This window comes from Varanus komodoensis, unplaced genomic scaffold, assembly GCF_004798865.1.
Source record: "Varanus komodoensis strain SLA01 unplaced genomic scaffold, ASM479886v1 scaffold7_3, whole genome shotgun sequence".
Taxonomy (NCBI): Eukaryota; Metazoa; Chordata; class Lepidosauria; order Squamata; family Varanidae; genus Varanus; species Varanus komodoensis.
In genome coordinates, this window is record NW_025336480.1 from 14,835,543 (window position 1) to 14,858,340 (window position 22,798).

The 22,798-nt window shown below is 43.4% G+C and overlaps 1 protein-coding gene across 1 annotated transcript in view; it reads right to left on the minus strand.

Moving 5' to 3' along the window:
- The window catches only part of COL23A1 (collagen type XXIII alpha 1 chain), a 406,477-nt gene extending 385,021 nt beyond the window's left edge, over positions 1 to 21,456 (minus strand). Inside the window, exons 1-2 of the mRNA XM_044454607.1 lie at positions 21,175 to 21,456; positions 9,293 to 9,362 (exon numbers count right to left, since the gene is read on the minus strand). Coding sequence (XP_044310542.1) covers positions 9,293 to 9,362; positions 21,175 to 21,456 — 352 coding nt within the window. The remainder of the gene's footprint in view (positions 1 to 9,292; positions 9,363 to 21,174) is intronic.
- Positions 21,457 to 22,798: the final 1,342 nt, after the last annotated feature.

Sequence of the window (22,798 nt, forward strand, 5' to 3'; positions counted from 1 at the left end):
CTGAACCCACATGAAGAACTGCCAAACTGTTTTCCCACAGAGCAACATATTGGTAAAAGGAGGACATTATTTTGAAGGTTGGAAGTTGTTGAGAAATGCATTTAGGTTCACCTAATCATCTTCCCACAATGCACATGGCCTTTGTTCCAGAGCAATGGAGCTACATCTGGTTTAACAGAAAATACTGCATTTCCCCCTAACTAGTATGTTATTGGGAAATACTTGTTCCTCTAATAACCAAGAATATTTTATAAAGTTATGCAAACAGAGATCATTAATTTTAAGCCTTGATGAGACAAGATTTTTGTTTGTTTGTTTGAGGCTTGTTACTGTTAAACCATCATGAAAAAGTTACGGATTTACTAAACATAGTGTTCATTCACAAATCAGAATAAAATTATTTCAAGAGGTGGGGAACCTGTGACCACTTAGATGTAAGGACTACAACTCCCACCATTCCTGACTACTGGTCATGCTTCCTGGGACTGATGGAAGTTGGGAGTCTAACAACAACTGGAGGGCCACACATTCCCCTTCCTTTTTAATGTAATGGGTTACCCCTCAACAGATCAAATAGGCAATGTTGCCAAGAAAGCTACTGCATGCTAATCCCTCCAAGCTCAGCAATCAATTTGATTAACAGTATTGACAAACAAGTCAAAATATCTGCTACTGTAAGAGCCCATTACATACATATCTTGGAATGCACAATGAAATAAAACTTCACAGCCTATTTTTTAGAGTTACACTAAAATCTATTTTTGAATGGGTATGCATCTCCCACAGCCTTCAACAGACCCTCTTAGCATAAGGCCTGGGGCGAGAAAGTCTTTGATCTTGGCAAGCAAGAGGGGATTGCATTACAGCAGCTAAATTAGGCAGTCTGAATATCCAGAGTAGCATTTGAGAAAGAGTCTGTTTTGTAGTTCTAAATGAAAAGTAGTTCCCCTTCCTGAAATTCTGATTAGTGTGGTCAGGGGCTGGCCACACAATTTTCAGTTTCTTTCTGGGCTGTGCAGTACTGAATTGGAGCAAAACTATTTCTTCTACACTAAGGCCAGTTTACCCTTTGCTCTGATCCAACTACCCATGTGCAGGTCATGGTTCCCTAAGAGGCAACAGAATGGTTGCATAAAGACAGTTGGTTGTGCTGTGTTATGAGTGGAACCCAGTCACTGAATTAATGAGGAACTATAAGAGGGGACAAAAGTTTCTCTCTAGGTATATGGGCCTAAGGGATCTATCAGGACACAGCAGTAGACTCTGTCCCTGGAAATGTTAAGTTAGGTACCACACTGAAGAGCAGAATCCCATCAGGAAACAGTGAAAGGGCAAAGGTTTGTTAGAACTGAATTCTATGACACAAAATAACTTTTCAATACAAGTATTTCACTTATTTGATTTTTTATCTAAGAACAATAGGCTGGATTTAGAGAACTGTGAGCAGAAAGGAACTATCCATTAGGGAGACAGCAAGAATGCTTGCACAAGTTTCCCCAAGTGCTATAAGGAACAGGTTCCGTACTCTTATCATTCTTCTACTTTTACAGGAGGTGGCGCAAAGTAGTTTAATTTCACTTTTCACTTGCACCATTCCTACTGTTTGCCTTCTTTGAGCAAAAGAAAACTGCTACAAATTGAAAGGAACCTTTGGATCCAACCAATTCTCCACATGAAATAAAACTTGTAAAGGGAAGCAGAACTGGCCAGCCATTCCTTCTGTGGCTCTGTGCTGAATGGTATTACTATACCCTCTTGCTTGTGAGCTCTAGATGTCCTGTGCTAAAACTTCCCAAATCATGACACTCATGTTACATGAAGCAATGGAACCATATTCTTGTCCGATACGAGTTAATGGTTCTGAAAAATTAAAATGCAGAACAGAGACATAAAGTAATGGTATTATTATGCACACGATACTACCTAGACAGTATCTGTTAGTTGAGCTATACAACTGAACCTGAAAAGAGATCATACCACTAAATGCATTCATAGCCAAAAACAACCTATTTCCAAACATTTTCTGGAGTATGAGTATTGCAAATTTCTGCAGCCATTCCCACATTTCAGAACCCATTTTAGATGCTTTATTAGAAAATTGAGCCTAATGCTTACAGTAATTTGATTTTTATGATATTCATGAAATAATATTAGCTCCCTCTGGTGGCCAACTGCAAATGGATTTCAAAGGACTAAGCATTTCTTTTGTATTAGAACTAGCCTCTTTTAAATTGTAAGAATTGTGCTGATGATGCTTTCTACATAGGTCAAGTCATAAACTGCACTAAAATACATGGATTTCAGTAAGTTTAGATATGTATTCTATCTAGAAAGGAGAAATAAATTTATGAAGAACATAACCATGTGAGAAAAGCTATGCTGGATCAGAACAATGGTCCATTCAGTCCAGTCACCATTTACATAGTGGCAAACGAACAACACACAGGATCCCTCAAGCAGGACTGGTTCAAGACTTCCACCTGCACAAGCTTCTCAGCAACTTGTGTTCAATTTCCTCCATGCAATTTGTGTTCAATTGGTTCAATTTGATTTCTAATGCTAACTGACCCAATTCATACTTCCTGAATAATACTGAAACTGGAACATACCTACATTTTGATTTTCACACTTTTCCGATTTTTTCAATTCAGTTCTTCCATTTTAAATTATATTACAGGAAAGAACCCACCAAAACGCATGTATTAGTGAAAAATATGTGTTAGGAAAATTGTCTGCAGAAATACATATATTAAGTAACATTGTATATAAATATGCATGCCTCAGGGGAAATGTCTGTCAAATTATATACAAACATTTATTTTTTAATTAAGTAAAATGATGTGAAAACAAGAAAAATGAATTCAACACTGGAAAAATAGGAAAGTGAGGAAAACCTAAACTCACAGATTCATCAGTCTACACTTTTCCAGACGAAGTCCCATTGAGCATAGTGTAAGTTCACAAAATGGCTTTCAAGGAGATGTAGGGCCAGCCTTTGCTAGGTGATGTGCATTATGACAGAAAAAGGCTAGATAAAACTCCTACAGATTCCATATGCTGAAATTCCTATAAAATTCCAAAGTCTGTTTTTACACTTATAAAAGGTAAAGCTGAAATCATGATTGATAGGAACATAGGAACATAGGAAACAGAGCGAGTCAGAAGGGGCCTCCCGGGCCATCTAGTCTGACCTCTGGCACCAGCCGGCTCTGCTCACGACATGCCCACCATGTGGACGTCCAGCCTATCCTTGAACACCCGCACCGATGGGGCCTCAACGACCTCTCGTGGAAGCCCATTCCACACCCTCGGGGTCCTGACTGTCAGGAAGTGCTTCCTGGCATCCAAACGGAACCTTGGCTCCCTGAGCTTTGCTCCGTTGCAGCGCATCCTGCCTTCCCCTGCAGGGGAGAACAGGTCTCTACCCACCTCCATGTGACATCCCCTCACATACATGTATGTCGCCATCAGGTCCCCTCTGAGTCTCCTCTTCTCCAGGCTGAAGAGACCCAGTTCCCTCAGTCTGGCCTCATACAGCATCCCCTGCAAACCGGCCACCAACCTTGTGGCCCTACGCTGCACTGACTCCAACCTGCCTATATCCTTTCTGTAATGAGGGGCCCAAAAGTGAACACAGTACTCCAGTTGCGGGCACACTAGAGTCATGTAGAGTGGTAGTAATACCTCTCTTGATCTAGAAGCCACACTTCTGGCTATGCAACCAAGGGTGGTGTTCGCCCTCTTGACCACCGCATCACACTGCTGACTCATGTTTAGCTGCAGTCAACCAGTACCCCAAGGTCCCTTTCACAAGTGCTGCTCTCCAGCCACTTCTCACCTAACCTGTACTTATGACAGCTATTCCTATGCCCCAAGTGCAAGACCTTGCACTTATCCACATTGGACGCCATCCTGTTGTCTCCTGCCCACTTCCATAGTCTGTCCAGATCCTTTTGGATCTGGAGTACCTGCTCCTCAGTTGTGGCCACTGCTCCAGTTTTAGTGTCATCTGCGAATTTGATCAGCAGACTGTTCACCCCTTCTTCCATGTCGTTAATGAAAAGATTAAACAGGATCGGCCCCAGGACAGAGCCCTGGGGGACCCCGCTTGTCACTGGCCGCCATTCCGATGATTCCCCGCTAATGGTTACCTTCTGCTTTCAGTCAGTCAACCATGCCCTAATCCACTGGACAGTGCTTTGGTGTATCCCAAAACTCCTCAGTTTCTCCACCAGGATATCATGGGGCACTTTGTCAAAGGCCTTGCTGAAATCCAGGTATACCACATCCACTGCATCCCCTCCATCTAGCCATCGCAAAACCTTGTCATAGAATTCCACAAGGTTTGTCTGGCAGGACCTGTTTTTGCGAAAGCCGTGTTGTGTGGCTGTCAGCCTCCCTTCCCTATCTAGCATCACTAGATCTCTCTCTATTATGAGCCTTTCCATTGTTTTTCCTACAATGGACATAAGGCTAACTGGTCTATAATTCCCCATGTTTCTACTACCCTTTTTGAAAATTGGGACCACTGATGCCACCCTCCAGTCCTCTGGAACTTCACCCGTTCTCCACGAGGTCTCAAAAATGGAGGCCAGCGGGCGGGAGAGAACCCCTGCCAACTCTCTAAGGACTCTTGGGTGTAACCCATCAGGGCCTGGTGCCTTTGTAATGTCCAATGCCCTGAGGAGCCCCTCAACTTCAAGGGGGGTGACTCTAATCTGTGCCCCTAAGTCCCCAGCCTCATCTAATCTCCTATGCGTGTATCCCCCATCCTGCTTTGAGGAGAACACAGAGGCAAAATAGTCATTTAGCATCTGTGCCTGTTCCCTCATATCAGTCACTGGATCTCCTTCCTCCTTATTTAGTGGTGCCACCACTTGTCTCCCCTTCCTCTTCCTATTTACATGCTGAAAGAAGCCCTTTTTGTTGCTCTTGATATTCTTGGCAAGTCTCAGCTCATAATCAGCCTTAGCCTTGCGAAGAATCCTTCTGCAACGGGCCTCCTCCTCCCGGTATACCCTTTTGCCTATTTCCCCCAGTACCCATTTCCTACGGAGGTTCCTCTTTCGTCTAATCCCTCTAACCACCTCCTTTTGCATCCATGGCGGCACTCTCCTCCGCCTCCCCACCTTACTGACTAGAGGTATCGTCAAGGCTTGCGCCTCCAAAACCTCCCTTTTGAGTGCTATCCACCCCTCCTCAACCCCCTTACCTTCCAGTAACCTATCCCAGGAGACTTTCCCCAGTCTGGCCTTCAGTTGGCCAAAGGTGGCCCTCTTGAAGTCCCAGCTTCTAGTGCTCGACCTGCTGCACGTCCCCTGTCCCCTAATCTCAAAGCAAAGGATGGAGTGATCACTCGCATCCAGAGCTCCCCTAATCTGTACTTCATCTATCAGCTCCTCCCTACTGGTCAAGACCAAGTCAAGGATGTTTCCCCCCCTCATCGCCTCTCGGACACTCTGTGTGAAAAACGCTCCCTCAATAGCTTCTAGGAAGCAACGTGACCTGGCTGTCACTGCCGAGTGAGTCTCCCAAGTAATATCAGGGAGACTGAAATCTCCCATAATTACTGTCTCTCTCCCCCGAGATATCCTTAGAATCTGGCCTGTCAGGACATCATCCAGGGTCTCAAGTTGACCTGGAGGGCGATAACATACCCCCACTGTCAGGTTTCTTTCCCTGTCAAAACTCCTAAGTTTCACCAGACTGCCTCTACCAAATCCCCATCTGTGCTGCATTCTATCTCACTGCATCCTATCCCTTCCCTGACGTATAAAGCCATGCCCCCACCTCTCTTTCCCTTCCTGTCCTTTCTAAAAAGGTGATACCCTTCTGTGTTCACATTCCAGACTTGCCTTTCATCCCACCAAGTTTCTGTGATTCCCACCAGGTCATACCCTCCTGTTCCCATGAGAGCCTCAAGCTCTTCCGGCTTATTACCCATGCTCCTAGCATTGGTGTACATGCTCCTCAACTCCTTCCCACCGCTTTCTTTCCTTGGAGTTCCCAGCTTCCTCTTTCATCCCATCCTCCCTGATACCTGGCCCTTCTCTGTAGGAGTCCTGTCAGTCCCTGCAGTATCTCTAAAACCCTGCTCCCAGAGCCCTGATCCTCCCCCCACACTTGTCCAGTGCAGACATGTTACTGGGGGGCCTGAACCCACCCACCCCCGGCTCAGTTTAAAGTCTTCCGGATGAAGCTCGCTAGAGCATCTCCAAAGGACCTTTTCCCCATCCTCGTGAGGTATAACCCGTCCCTTGGCAATTGTCCATTGGCAAGAAAACGAGTGCCGTGGTCGAGGAACCCGAAGCGTTCCTTCTGGCACCATACCCTAAGCCAGCCGTTCACCTCAGAGACCCTCCTGTCCCTTCCTGGCCCAAATCCCCAGACAGGTAAGATTGACGAGAAGGCCACTTGGGCCTTCAGCTCCCTGAGTTTCTTCCCCAAGGCCTCAAAGTCCCTGGTGGTCCCAACCACACCCTGCCTGGCCACATCGTTTGTGCCCACATGGATCACCAGGAGCGGCTGGTGACTCCCGGAGCGAACAAGACGCTCCACTCTGTCCTTCACATGCCGGATGCGTGCGCCCGGCAGGCAGCAAACCTCCCTTGTCTCCAGGTTGGGGTGGTACACCGCCGGCTCAGTACCCCTCAGCAGGGAGTCCCCAACAACAATCACCCGCCGCCGTACCTTCCCGGTGCTGGTGGGCGGCCGTGCCCTGGCCCTCACCTCTCCCACAGTGGCCCCCTTGCCGCCTGACGTCCCAGGCTGGGGGTCCTGCTGGTCCCCTGAGGCCTCATCAGCCCCAACCTCCCCAAGTGGAGAGAACCTGTTTCCCAGCTCCAGATTGGTGACAGGAGAAGGCGGAGGAGGCCGTGCTGGTAACTTCGTAGCTGATCTAATATGTTGATAGTTTTTTGATGTATAGATTGCAACATGTATTGGTGTTAGGCACACCAGATGCTTCATTTAATGTATGTAGACCACAAACATTAAATCAGAGTTCTGGGTTAGGTCCTTAAGAATCATACAACTGATTCTACATGTCTGAAGGTGCTGTGGGCTTATGCTTCTTGAACAGCAACCTGCATACCACATGGAAAATGCTTTTGATGTTAAGGAGACTTTTGAAAAGTCTCCTTATGATATTGCATATGGGTCTGTTCAGAGAAAAAAAACTAACATTTTACCTGAAGTGCTCAAACACTTGAATACACCCAAACCCCAACCCCAGCAATTTAGACACTGGCCATAGCTAGCACCTCACATACCGATGTGCTTAAAGGAGAATTCTGTCATGATTATGACAATAGCTTTTGTACTCAGGAACTGTGGGAAAGTAGTGCTACTAATAAATTAGCTTCAGTTTCCATACAGTTATCCTACTGCAATGAAACATGCCCAAAACACAGGAGAGGGAAAACACAGAACCACAGTCATGGCAGCTGTTGAGCTGAAAGCCACTGCCATATACCTCCTGATGTGTTCTGTCCATTAACACCAGTTCTGCAATGACGCCTGTAAGCTTCCTCTCACAGGAACTGGGAATTGTGTGGGTTCAAATGGTGTGTGCATTGGCGGAGCAGGGAGGATTAACCTCTTCCTTCCCAATACCATATCCCTGATCCAAATCTCTCCCTATATGGCTCCCCTTAAACCTTAAAGTGCAAAAAATCTGTTCAGAGATTTTTTTTTCACCCTAACTTGGTTCTAAAGACACAGAGGAAAAAGAAATAGGCAAGCCCTAAGGAAGAAATGGCAGCCAAGAAAAAAGGCTTATCAGAAGGAAAGGAGCTTTCCTAAATCTTGTTTGCAACTCCATCTTTTCCTTTCATCATCTTGCCCAGCACATGAGCTAATGAAAAGGTCAACAAGAAAGATTGCTCACAACAGGAATTTCAACAGATATCAGGACCAACTGACTGCGAAACACAGCATAATCCCCTCACACACAAATATTCACAGTTCCTGCTTAAGTCTGCCCTGATGAGATTCCATTGCCCTCAAAAGCATTGCTAAAGTTGGAATCTGCCAACAGATATGTCAACCCTTTGCACCTAGTGGATTACATCTGCTCTACTCAGAATCTAAATGGACTCATCATTGGAAGCATACATGCCCGTGCATAATGGACATAAGATTGCAATTGGAAATGCCAGGGGAAAAGATTCTTTCTGCTCCAAGAACCAAAACATACATTTAAAAATTAGACAGGCATCCCGTTTTGGAAGTGTAACTGACATTTTGACATGCAAGAAAGTATTTTAGATTAATGTCTCAACCAATCTAGTCTGTTTTCAAAAAAAGTCCGTCTAGACTCAAAGTATAAACACAGCTATCAATTTATTTGGTAGTGGTTAGTTAAGCAAAAGGACCACAATTATATTGTTACGTTGAAAAGAGCTATATGTCTAATATTTAAAACTATTATATGTAATTTAAAGATCAAAAGAGTAAAGTATGCATTCCCCTTCCTCCTGATTTCAGAAATGCATTATAAGTTTTACATCTACTTCAGTTGGGAAAAGTCCAGAATATAGTTCCAAATAATGTAGCCTAGGATGTTTTCATTACAAAACAGTATTTGAAGCAATGCTGTGTAGGTGGATTTGGGTTTCTGTAAAAACCAAAGATAGCCATATGGAAACATTTGACCCCAACATCTAAAAGCTGACCTTGTTCATGTGATGTGCAAATAACTCTAACATGGGATACCATGTTCCATGCTGTTCCAGATATATTATGGGCAATAGTTATAGAAAGAAACAACAGAGCATTTGTATAGTTTGTCCATACTGAAATCATTAAACACTTATTTATTAATTTGACTTCTCAAAAACAAGGTTGAACAAAAATACCAAAATTCCTTAATGATTCTTTTGTTGCATTAAACAGAGATAGGCATATGGTGCATAAGTGTATAAAATCAGTTCCCACACAGACTCGCTGAATGTACTTACTGGTCCAATAAATGGTGCTTTCAGGGAAAAAGAATAAGAAGCATATAAGTGTACACTATACATATAGCACATAATTTATAGAGTAATGAAAGCAGAGAGCACAGCAATCCTACAGAATGATTAATTTATCATATTACTTGCTGCTTGCTAACTTCAGCAGACAACCTTCTCGAATTATTTCAACAGAATATTGAATATTACTTCAAATGTACACAGACAAATGCCAGGATAATTTAAACAAACAAGCCATGATAGCTATTTTTTTTCTGCCAGTAAAAAACAACTTTTAATTTTTTTTCTGGGTAGCAACAATATATTATTCTTTCACATACCTGGTGGGCATCTGCATTCAGATGGTAGCTCTCTTGCTGTACGTAGTTTGGCTAATCCTTCACTTAGTTTCTGTTTAAAAAGAAGAAGAGCAAAACAGATATTTACAGAGAAGCAGAGTATGTCAGTAGTCTTTCACAAGTTGTTATTAATTATAAACATATTCCAGTCAAAATTAAGCATAGTCTCTCATCAATTTGAATGGAAAAGTGAAGTTCATGGCCACTGAAACCATGATAACATAGAAGTGCTCAACTTCACCTGGATTCTACCCAATATGTATTGCAGTATTAACATACAAAATGTCTTGCAAAGTTTCAAGACTTGACCATTATACACACACTTTGCACTATGACTGATCAGAACTTTTACAACATTTGCCACATTAACCAGTCTCCTGACATTTCTGATCCATAGCAAAGATTTCCAAGAAAAATATTTAGAGTAAAATTTAATTTAATCCCAAAAGCCACCTGTAGCCATATCAGTTTGTTTGCCCTTTAAAATCAGCAAGAGGCCCTTTTTGCTTGCCCGCCTTTGAGGATAGTTCAATATTGAAGTACACAAAAGAGGCCATTTTCCACAATGGTTCCAAAGATCTGGAATGGGTTACCATCAGTAGTTTCTTAGTCCCCGAGCTTGTAGGGAGGCCCTGAAGGTTACTTTTTTTTAGGGGTTTCCCAATTATGTTCCATTGGCCTTTTTGTGTTCTGGTTTGTAGCTTCAGTGGGACTGTAGATTTTAGTACAAGTCAGAACAGTACTAAATTCCTGGTGTTTGTTGATTTTATTTTTATCACTGTATGGGTTTTTACAGGATTTTACAGCTTGTAAGAGAGCTCCTGCCCTGAAGAAACACTTAAACAAACAAGCAAGCAAGCAAGTAAACCCCAGCTGTTTTCTTGCTTGTTTCACTTGCCCATACTGTTTGAAAAAGAATAATCCTGAACTAGAAAATTAGGTTTGCAGCAGAAAAGAACGAAAATCTTTGGTTGATAAGGAAATGAATGCCTTCTGATAATAGAGAGTACTTCATGAAAAAATAATCTAGTGGAACAGACAGTACTCTGTAAAAACTGATTACTGTTCCAGTTGTAGCAATTTTTCTGTCTAAATATACATAGGATTAACACACATTAATCTTTTTAAATTTGGTTTTAAATTTTGAATTGTAACTTTCATAATGTTTTAATATGATGTATCTTTTAGTGTTATTTTTAATTTGATGTTGTGAACCATCCAGAGAGCTTTGGCTGTAGAGTGGTATAGACAATAAAGAAACAAACATTGTCCTAAACAGCTTGTTTCCAGTATGCAAAGTATATTTCAGTGAACATACCTGCACAGACATTAATTGCAAGTTTATTTACACTTGCACATTTTCTGAGCAATCTCCTCTAAAAATTACATCAATTTCACTAAAGTCGCTCTAGTCTTGAAAGAAAAATTCCATATGGAGGCTAACAGGAAGAGGGCCTTGGCCTTAAAAGATATAGAAATATCTAAACTTGTAACTGGGACAGAGAAATGTTAGGTGGGAGGAAATACATAGCACATTGCAAAACACATTTTCAAATAATTGTGTAAGTTTCCTCATTTATGCTTAAAATTTGGAGGAAAAGTATAGATTGTTGTAATGTTATTATGGATTAAAGAACTGGTCATTGCCTATAGTGAAAAGCTTCAGTCAGCATTCTAGTAATCCGTGCGAAGTAATGCTTTTTATGAATTTCTTTAACAGCTAAGTATCATAAATTGATTTGAGAACCTGACAATGCAATGTCCATTTGCTGTTAATACACTGCTGAGCTTACACTTCTTACTCCTTCACACTGTATTCTCCTTCACAGTTTACTTACATACCTTTAATACAGTAGTATTATTTTTGTTAGGGACTGCAGGTGGCGCAGTGGTTTAAACCGCTGTGCTGCTGGGCTGGTTGATCGAAAGGTTGCCGGTTCGAATCCGCACAACAGGGTGAGTTCCCGTTGCTCTGCCCCAGCTCCTGCCAACCTTGCAGTTCGAAGGCATGCAAATGCAAGGAGATAAAAAGGTACCACTTCGGTGGGCAGGTAACAGTGCACTTTGGTGTTTAGTCATGCCAGCCACATGACCACGGAGACTGTCTGTGGACAAACGCTGGCTCCCTCGGCTAAGAAACGGAGATGAGCACCGCCCCTAGACTCAGGCATGACTGGACTTAAGGGGAAACCTTTACCTTTATTATTTTTGTTAAATATTGGAAATACTTAAATACTTAAGGGTTATAACTTAAAATGGCTGATAGAGGCCCCTTTTCACCTTAAAGAGACACATAAAGTTTACAGTTACTTTGTCCAAAAAACACTTGCAGAGTGGGGGCAGCCTGCGCATAGTTCCCTCTAGTACTCAGGCCTTTCTCCTCTCATGCCTCCTCCTCCACAAAGTTGCTACTGGCTGGGTTTACATGATCCGTGAAGAAAAGTAGCACATCAGGGATTGGTTGAGGCATCCTATTGTGTGGACCTAACCCACTGAAGTAAAAAAATCACTCTGTTCTAGAGTCTCTGACCTGGTTTGCATAGTTGCAGGGTGGTTAATAAGTCACAGTGGCTTGTTAACCACCTTTCTCATCCTGGTGGATTAGCACACTTTCCCTCATAATGACACTCGCGTGTGTCACACAGGCCCAGCCAAGAGACGTACTACCATGAGTAAACACAACCCAGAACTCTACAACAGTCCATGGGTGCTGGGTGGCTGATTCAGTCTCACAAGACAGGAAAGGGCATATTGCCAAAGGAAATTTAGCTACTCCTCCCGTATTTTGTCCCTTGACAGCCTATGTACATGGCTGTGTGAGTGACCCTGAGAGAGATGCGGTTTTCAAGGTGGGAAAAAAAGAAATGCTGATGGGGGAGAAGCTGATGGAAGGAAAATATGGGTGGGTGTAGAAGGGAGCTGCATGGAGAGGAGATAAGAGAATGGCACAACAAGGAAAATGGGAATTAGAAAATGAGGTGAATGCTATGCATGGATGTAGCAGAGTATGAAGAGAGGAAAAGTAAGTTGTGAACAGAGTATGAAGAGAGGAAAAGTAAGTATAGGCTGTGAACAATCCAGAGACCTTACATCTGTATAGTGATGCTGCAATTTAGTCTTGACTGTAACAGGTGGGGATTTTTTTAAAATGAAGGCTGCATTTTCTTGACAGAAAGTAGCCAGAGCTGGCCTTGGTTTGGCCTCTTCCCTCACCCACTTCTTCTTCCACCTCCCTCCACACCTCAATGTTTCTCCCCTCACCCAGCCTTGCTCTTTCTTTCTCCTCTATCCCCTTGCCTTGTTATTTCTTCTCAGGAACTTCTGAAATTCCTAGATGTGCCTTTGAGTCCCACAAGGCTGAGGACTTCTGTTCTGGGGGAGTGGAGATCTTTTAAAAGTGGCCGGTGAGTGGGATTGCAGGAGGAAATTACAGGGAAGGATTAAAGCATCTCTGCCTTCAAGATTTGCCCCTCTAAGCATTTCTTGGCCTCTGTACAGTAATACCTCCGTTCACAACTGCTTTTGTTTGTGAACAATTCAGTTCGCAAAAAGAAAGTTCGGCAAAATTTTGCTTCTGTTCATGTCGGGTGACACATCGGGTGACGAACACGAATACAGCCATCTTCCCCATACAAACACGAACACGGCCATCTTCCCCAATCTGACATCTGGTCGTGGCTTCCTCTGGTCAAGATCACGGTCACAGACAGACCTGTGTGCACTTGCTGTGAAGATTTTGTGTGCTTTTTAACACATACAGGACTCTCCCTCCAAACAATAACCTCCTCCCCAACCACCTTCTCCTCCTCCACGCCAAATAGACGTACTGCTGCATCGCAATTGAGATTTAAAAAAAAAATTCAGGAAACTGCTTGGAATCTATTAAATATTTTAGTGAAATGGCAAAATGGTAATTTAGTGAAGTGTACTTGTCAATACCCCATTTTTATTTACTATATTTCGATATTCCTTCAAAATTTATGTGCAACCTTATCAGATATTTGAACAAATACCTACATTCAGATTTGCACACCTTGCAGAGTGTCTGTTTTTCAGTTTATTAACAGCATCCTACACTATCCAAACAATGGCACTCATTTGCAACCATTATTCACATTTTACAAGATGTAAACACATCATTAGTTTCTAAATCAAGTTCCTGTGATTTAAAAAAGTTTCAAATTATAAAGTTACAATGAATTTTCAGAAACAAAGGTCCACATCAATACTTTAGAGCCTTTAGGCCACATGATGAGCTGTGCTATACATTCTTCCCAGGCAAAGGGAGGCTGGCTGATGCTTGATCTCCCTTAGAAATACATTTTAGTTGTAGACTAATTCTGTCTCCTATGCCTCCTGTTGTAGTCTAGCTGAAACAACAGCACAAGGTTCATAAAAGTTTATTTTGCTATGGGATGAAGTCTCACAAACATCTTTAATAAAAATAAAAATAAAAAGAGAAGTTGAACAAGTCACTCAAAAGGTGAAAGGATGGCTGAGAAAGAGATTGTCTCCTCCAAGTTTCCCAACCCTCAAGTAAATCAGTCCTCAGTTCAGCCAGGCCACCCACCCATCTCTTCCATTATTTAAGACAGGATTGCATTCCCCCGCGTTATTTGATGGTTGCTCTATCACTTTAAAGACTATCTGGATCCATATCGGTTAGGATTCAGGATGGGTTTTGGCACAGAAATGGCTTTGGTTGCCCTGTATGATGACCTTTGCCAGAAGAGAGATGGGGAGCGCAGCCTGTGGGTACTCCTGGATCTTTCAGCGGCCATCAACTACAGTATCCTTCTGGGGCACCTGTCTGAACTGGGAGTTGGGGTTATTACACTGCAGTGGTTCTACATCTACTTGGAGGGTTGGCTCCATAAGGTGGTACTCTGGGGACATTGCTCAGCCCCTTGGTTTTTCTATTATAGGATTTCCTGAGGGTCAGTTTTGTCCCTCATGCTGTACAACATCAATATGAAACCAATGAATGGGGTTATTGAGTGTTTTGGAGTATGTTATCGATATGTTGATGACACACACCTTTATTTCTTCTTTCTTCTTCAGCAGGTGAGGCTGCTACTGGTGCTAAACAATGGACTGGGATGAACAAACTGAAAATCAGTCAAGGTAACACTGAGATGTTGTTGGTAGACAGTTCCTCTGACTGGATGAAGTTGTTCCACCTGTTCTGGATAGAATTCCACTTCCCTGAAAGGAGCGGGTATAGCATGCAGGGGGCTCCTAATCTATCTCTGCCACTTGAGGCCCAGGTGGCCTTAGTGGCATGGAGTGCCTTCTACCAGCGTTGGCAGGTCACCCAGCTCTCTGGACTTGGATAGCCTGGCTGTGGTAACCTATACCGTAGTGATCTCTAAACTAGATTACTGCAATGAGCACTATGTGGAGCTGCTCTTGAAAACAGTTTGAAAGCTGTAGCTTGTACAAAATGTGGCAGCCAGGCTACTAACTGATCCTAGATGGTCCAAGCATATATCTCCAGTTCTGTGTCACTTGCACCAGCTGCCTATACACTTCCTAGCCTGATTTTAGAATATAAGCTCTACTGGTTTTAGTGCCTAGAATGTGACAGTGTGATAACTGACAGAATGCCAGTTCTAACCACAGCATAACCAGATATTCCATTCAACGTTTGAGGCTGCCCGTTGAATGCCACCACCAAAGGAAGCTTGGACAGTGACAAGAATGAGGCCTCAGATTATGAAATGATCTCTCCACAGGCCCACCTGGTACCGACTTTACTATCTTTTCGGCACCAGGGTAAGACATCTGCAGAGACAGTCACCAACTCTAAATGGCACATGGTGAGGGGGGAGTATTGCCAACTATATTTTAGTAGGCCTAGCAGTATGGACTGGTCTTAGTTGTTAAAATATGTTTTTAAGTTATTTTAATGCAATTTTATATTTTATTGCTGTTTTATTCTAGTTTGTATGTTATTATATTAATTAGCCATTGTTTACCACCCAGGCAGTTTTAGCTATTGGGTGGTATGGAAATAAAATAGATACAAATGAAATAATAAATATGTGAGAAAGAAAGCCAACAGTCTTTTTAGGTCTATCAAGGGTAACTCTCCAGCACACTCTACTGAATTTCTAATGTCTTATAGACAAAGATGGGAACAGACCAGTGACGTCTTTAAGACCTTTACTCCAAGTCTCGAGTCAAGTTTCAAGTCTTTACTTTCAAGTCAGGTTGCATCTCAAGTCATTGCAAGAAATTTTCAAGTCAAGTCTCAAGTCTCTCCTCAACTCTCCCCCTGCCCCCACTCCACATTCCTTCCTCCCATCCCCTCCCTCATTCCAAAAGAAAGGAAAAAGAGCTGAAGTCTTGCCTTCCCTTCCCCCATCACAACCCCCTCCTCCCTATCCTGCCCCCACCCCCTTGAAACTCCTTCCCTCCCACTGCCTCTGTTGTGTTTATCACTGCCTTCCTCTGAGATCACCCTGGGATATCCTGCCAGCATGGTAAGCTCTGGAGCAACTTGGTGGTAAAAACAGCAGAAATCTCAAGTCGAATCAAGTCAATTGATCCCAAATTGAGTTGCTGATGTGACTTCAACTGGACTTTGGAGCAAGTCACTCAACTCAAGTCCCCAACACTGGAACAGACTAACACTGAAATATGTTTTGCTCCTCCTTACTCATGTCCAACATGTGAGGCTGCCTCAGAAGTCTCTTGAGAAATCTCTTTTTCCTTTGGGTTGTCTGTCAGACAGCAATCCTTGAGGAAGTTACTTTCCCAGGGTCCTCCACAACTTGTCCAGGTGCTACAATGTAATACACAGAGGAATCTGAGGAGGACTTTCCTTCCTCCATTGTTACCATGACTTACTGCAAGTATACCACCACTCCAGTCCAGTAAATGGGGTGGGAAGGGTGGACTTTCCTCTTTGGGCTGAATGAGATATCTGAGAACTGTTCATTACAAGTCTCTCAATTCTTTACTTCTGGATTTGCAATGAATTTGAGCAACATTTATATTAACAGACAAGATAGGGTCATGAGTACATAGTACATTGAAAACTAGCTTAAAAGGTATAACCATCATTAGGGGCTCAGTTCCCAAAGTCTGGAGATGGAAGCAAAGGGAAACTTGGCTTCTAGTATAAGGGTGTAAGACCGAAAGAATTAAGGCATAATTCTATGCATGCAAAGACAGAAAAAGTCTGATGGGCAGAGGAGTGCTAGAAAATGTAGGACCTTCTTCTGTATAAACATGCATAGGATCGTGTCCTTACTCAGTTTAGAAAGAAAAAATTATTTCTTCAAGTTCAGAAATACTTTAAGGCAAATTTTTGAGTTGGGGAAGTTATATACATAGAAATGTAGCTAATCCACATAAAGATAAACATTGCATTAGCAAGCATGTCTCTATACAGCCCATTTATTTATTTCTTAAAACATTATCATAGGTAATAAACATGTTTTCTTTACAAGTAGTGGTAGTTCAGAGCTGGATTGTTGTAATGTGCCATCAAGTTGTCACCAACTTAGGGTGATACAGAGCTGGATACCCTGGGAGAAATGTTCACTTTTTGATGACAAGCAGTTCTTGCCCATAAGAATTTTTCTATGCCATGTTCATCTGAGATCTCCATAGCCGTATGGTTTTACCTGCAGAGATACTCTTGGGACATTTTGTGCAGTGCAAGTGGGATAGACCATAAACTGCAATGTCCTCCTTTAGAGTTCTCTCCTTTCAGCTAGCATGCCATCACAGATCTCCAGTGACATCTACTCTCGTCTTTGGCACTGTCCCATTACAACTAAATATAACAAGCTACTAATACAGAAAATAGGCAACATGCTGTACCATTTGCTTCCCTTAAGAAAATGTTTTAGCAACAACAGCTTTAATGGTTTACTGTTGTTTTCTCTACTGTTTTCCATCATTCTTCAATCATAGAGGGAAATGTTCAAATTTGGAGACCAAAGAGTCCTGTTGTGGCATACGGGCAAATAGTATCAAGAAAAACAGCAAACCACTTTTTAAGTATGAGCAGACAGTCTTCTGAATCACTGTTTCCTCATAATGTAGATTCTAAGCCCAGGAATTATTTTCAGTGTGCCATTGATACCAACAATGTTATAAAAAGAAATGTCACATAAAGCAGCATGTATTTCCTTCCTTGCCAAACATCTGATATGCAGCAGTAGGCTGCTGCGAGTGTTGTTAATTAGTGGATCTTACTATTATAATAAATATAAGAAAAGTATTCCCTAATGAATGAACATGTCAGTCTCTCTATCCTTCCTTATATGTGAATATAAAAATAATCTTAGTAAAGTCTTTTTAAAAGTTCAGTTAAATCTTAAGGGTATCTTTTGTCATTCTAAACTCTGATACACTTACACAAAGGGAACAAAATTTAGCACAACCAGAAAGAACAGAAGATACAGAAGAGAAGCTACCAGTGGAATGTTACATCCCCAAGATCTGGAGGGTTGCAGGACCCTTCTGAGCATATGAAGGCAAAATCAGAGGGGGAACTATCTATTCACATAGGATTCTGGATCCAAACCCAAGTGAATTTTGAATCTATATCAGTGATTTGCCAATTTAGCTACAATATAGACTATGTTCAATGAAATAAGATTTAACAGCTGGATTCAGTTTTATAGATAAAGAAACAATTTTGAAAAGCATATATAAATTAAGGATTTGTGAAGAGTATCTGACAGGTTTGAAACTTCCAATCAAAGCAAAGATTTGGCCATCCAGCTTTACCTAAAGTGAAACTTTGCAGTCTAAAAAATGCTGCAACATCACCCTAAAATCAACCAAAATGAAGATATCGTCCTACTCGATATTTACCTATCCCTAATCATTCCTTCACTCATACTACTTCATGAGTGATTTCCCTACTCCTTTGTTTTTATTCATGTAGCTATTAACCACAAACAAGTAAGCTGAGACTAAATGGATCAGTCATACTGAATGCAAATCTTAAGTACCAAGCCTACAATACTAATATGAATGATCTATTAATAGCAAGCAAATGTACTCCAGGATACACTGCAAGTTATCCGATGGCGGCAAAAAAAGTTGAGAGGGAATATGCCTGAGGGATATTGGACAATTGCCTTACATGAAAGAGCTCTTGGTAAATCAGCAGACTTAAGGATTCAAACAGCCTATGCACAAAGTCCAGAACTGCCTATGTTTCATAGATGACATTTCTAGTTCTGCTGAACCTGTATCCTTGAAGTCCAGCTTAATTCTCCTGCTACTCCCCTTGGCTCTTCACATTCAACAATTAAAGACTTAAAGGCAGCATACAGACATTCCTGTCAGGTTCTGCTTCTGATATTGTTTAAACATTAAGCAATTTCATGCCAATTTTCCAGCACTGGAGATATATCTACATAATGAGAAACATCATGACTGGCCTCCCTCTTTTTACATGGATTTTGCATACAGTGTCTACAACTGAAACACTTCTGAACTATCTTTTATAATCTATGCTAACAAGACAAGTAACAGATAAAGAGTGAGTTCCTAATGGCTCTAATTCTCCAAGAGATTATTAAAATCCATAGCCTGTATTATAATAATCAAACAGCTGGCTTCAACCTCAAAAGCCTTATGTACTGCGCATATAGTACATAAGACCTGTCATACTATACATACATAATTATGGATACAAGACCTGTTCTTCTATATACATCAGGGATTTCCACTTAAAGAAGTGAAACACACCAGTGAATAGTTATCAAGTTTTGGCACAGCAGAAACAAGTTGGCAACTGAAATGTTCTCCTGAAGAAACACAATTAACTTTGGTAAGCAATCAAATGCTTAGCACTTTGATGCTAAGACTGCTTTGGAAGCAAACAATGGTCCAATTGCTTTTTCTAGATGTAATTAACACAGTCCTCAAGATATAGGTCATAATTTGTAAAACTCTGCAACTCCACTGAAGACAGCTCAACAAAGAAAATTAAATCCTTTAAACCTTATCTTGAAGCACTCAACACCCTTAGTACCTTGTGTTTGGAAAAGCCCTGTTATTAAGGGTATTTCCTCAGCTCAAATACCTTGGTTCATATCATGAAGCTCACAGGATGTCATGGTGACCTGGTTCACCTGTCCTCTTGATCCTGGGTTTATTGCATATGAGAAGCATGGCCATGCATGTGGTCCAACTATTATCAGTGGTTAATCCTTTGACACATTATTTAGCACGATGTAAGAACCCTGAACTCTGACTTGTCTCTCCCTCAATAAGCCAGAGAAATAATCCAACAACAGACCATGGTTTATTTCTCTGGCTTGTTGTGGGAGATTCAAAGCAGAAGCCCAGGTTCACAGGCCACAGTAAGGTTCTTTAGTCACTTCAACTTGCAACAGAGGTAGCATTTAAAGCACACTGCTTGTACACAATAAACCAGGAACAGAGAGGAAACCTGGATTATCATGATGTGCAAAACTGTTCCCTGCCATGAGATTGCTGATTCCCAGTGGTTTCCAAATGTTTCAGAGGTGTGTAATGGAGACCCCAAACTTCAGAACACTTTTTCCTTTTGAAATTTTGATCCAGTCACCCATGCTTGGTTTCAGAACTTGGCTACTTATTTATAAGCATTTATAGACTGCCTTATCACCTAAAAAGGCATCAAGAGAGGGAAAGATGCTAGCAAAGAGCCCTGCTAGGATCTGATATGGAAGCCCCTTCTGCCTCCACTTCCAGGTTTACTGGAGTTAGCTGTGGTGTTGTGAGGGGAAGCATTCTGCTCAAAGGCACTCTTTTACTCTCCACATTCTGGAACTTGAAAGCTGGTAATTGCAATGTTTGTTCTGCCAGATCGTGTTGGATTAGGACCAGGGAAGCCTGGGTTCAAATCTCTGCTCAGCCATTTCATTCACTGGACATTAAGCTAATCACCAGCTGAGTTCAGACAACTGTGGGGAAAAGAAGCTACAGTGGCTTCTTGTCCTTGCCCCTGTATATGCACCATGCAATTTGTCTAATTACCCTTGCAGTGTATGATTTACCATGTCATCCAAACCCAGCAAGCTGTGCAGTCGGGTGGCTTCAAAACTTCCCTGGAATCTTACAAACGATGAGTTCTGGAATGGATTCAAAGCCACCTTGCAGATTCAGACAACACAGTAAGCTGTGCATCACATGAATAATTAGGTAAACGGCATGGTCCATACTTGGCATATGAAGGGTTGGGAAAAGAGGCTATCCCTAGCTTCCCCATGATCATCCTAACCCAACCACTACATCTTAGCCTAAGCAACCTCTCAAAGCTGTTGTGAGAACATAGGTAGAAAGAAAAGGATAATGCTTAAAGCCCCGAGCTCATTGGAAGATGAGTGGGACAAAATGGTAATAAATGATTCGCGTGTGCACAGGCGCGCGCACGCGGTAGGGGACACATTTTAAAGAAGCCACTGAGACTCCCAACTGTCCCTAGCATTCAGAGCGCCAGAGAGGTCGCACAGCTAGCCTGCTTCCGCAGAAGGGGCACCAGTGTCCTGCGAGGCACCTTATCAAGTTTGGTATGCGCTTGCATAGGCGGTAGCCTACTATTACTTCAGCGGATCGAAAGCTCATGCCACGATAAAGTTACTAACCTTTAAATACTCAGCCTGGGAATAAAGTTTAAGGTGCCATCCAGGGCTCGTTACAGATGAGCCCTGCCAATCAAAAGCAGCCTGTGGGCTGCACCTTGGGTCAGCTGCAGCCCTGCCTGCCCCGGTTCCCCGGCTCCTTTCAGCGCGGGAGAAGCCAAGCTATTCCTCGAAAGCCAGCACTAACGCGCTTGGGGGTCAAGCCGCCCGCTCACCCGCCCCTCCTTCGGCCTGCTTCTCCCTTCGCTTCCCACCTCCTCTCACCTCCTGCAGAAGGTCGTCCACCTGAGGCTGCAGCACGGCGAGCAAAGGCTCGGCGCCGAGCTGATCTCCCGGGCTCCAAGCGCGGCTGGCCAACTCCTCCTCAAGGGCCACCAGACGGCCCTGCAGCTTGGAGGTCTTGGCGCTTAGCAGAAAGCAGGCTCCCACCGAGAGCAGCGAGAAGAGCAGCGAGAGGATGACGGGGGCCCTGCTTGCGCCTCCGACGCACTGGCAGCCGCCTGGGGGCGAAGCCGCTGGCGCCTTCTTCTCCCGAGGTTCACTCATTGCGCGCGCGCGCTCACCGCAAGGGGAAGCCGCCGCCGCCGCCGCCGCCGCTGCAAGCGCTCAGGTTTGCCCCTAGGGAGCGAGGGAGCAGCGGTTCCTGCGGCACTCTCGCCCTCCTTCTCGCTCCGGACGCGCTCAGCAGCCGCGGCGGTCACAGCTCTTGGCAGCCGGCTGGTGAGAAAGTGGAGCAGGAAGTTTGGGAAGCGTGGCCTCTTTCCCTAGCATGGCCCTCCAGCTGCGCGGGGCGGGGGCGGAGGGGGTAGGTGGGTGACCGACTGAGTGACTCTCCCCCTCAACCGCTTTAGCGCTGGCGAAGCGGGGACGCTCGCCGCCCAGCGCTCTCCCTCCCCGGGGATTCCTAAATGGATCACCTCCCCTCGCAAGCCCTCCTCAGTCTCCGCCCAGTGCACGCTGGATCCATGCAAAGAGCCCCCGCTAAAAAAGGAGAAGGGCGCTTCCAGGGTTGAGGGGCATCCGAAGCGAGGGTATTCCTCGTCGCCGCTGTTGTGGAGCTGTAGGTGCGGAAGGATCCTTCATGTCTGCCGCACTCTTTAAAGGCGGGAGGGGGGTGCTGCCGCCGTTCAGTCTCTTACACGCCCCGTGACTGAAGTCGCGGGGACTTCTGCCTGGTGCAGCACACACGGCTGTGAGGCGATGATTTGCGTGCGGCGCTGTACTTTGCGCTAAGGCTGTCAGTCGGGAACGCGCGCTGTTGGGAGCCAGTCTCATTGAACTCTATGGCCCATACTTCTGAGTAGACCTGCATAGGCTTGCGCTGTAAAGGGCAAAGGGGCAGAAAATCCCGAGAGACCTCGCCCCAAAAAAAGCCCTAGAACTTTCGGCAACTTTTTTTAAACATGTGTTTTATTATCTATTTATTATGGAGACTGCACAGGCTGTCTTACGAAGAGTAAGTCAGAGATTACAGTTAAAAGCATACACATCCCATACTAAAAGTAGCCAAACTAAAGAGCGCAGTGGCCTGCTGTATTCTCACCGCCCTGACTAGATGCCCTAGGCATATCGTTTGCGAAAGCAAGTCCTACCGAGTTCAAATGGGTCTTGTTCCCTGATTAGTGAATATAATAAGCTGCAGTCCATTATGCGGGGGGGAGGGGGGCTTCAATTGAATTCAGTAGGACCTCAGGGTACATATTGCATAGAACTGTACTAATACTATTTGAATTGCATGAAACTTAAGGGTCAAGTACCAGGCATTTTGAGTAAGAGCAAGGTCATAATTCAAAGCCAGGTTTCTAGGACCTAGCTAGGACTTTCCCTCCACTCCAATATGGTGTAATGACTAATTGAGGATTTGAATATGGCTGTAATCCTATCTGTA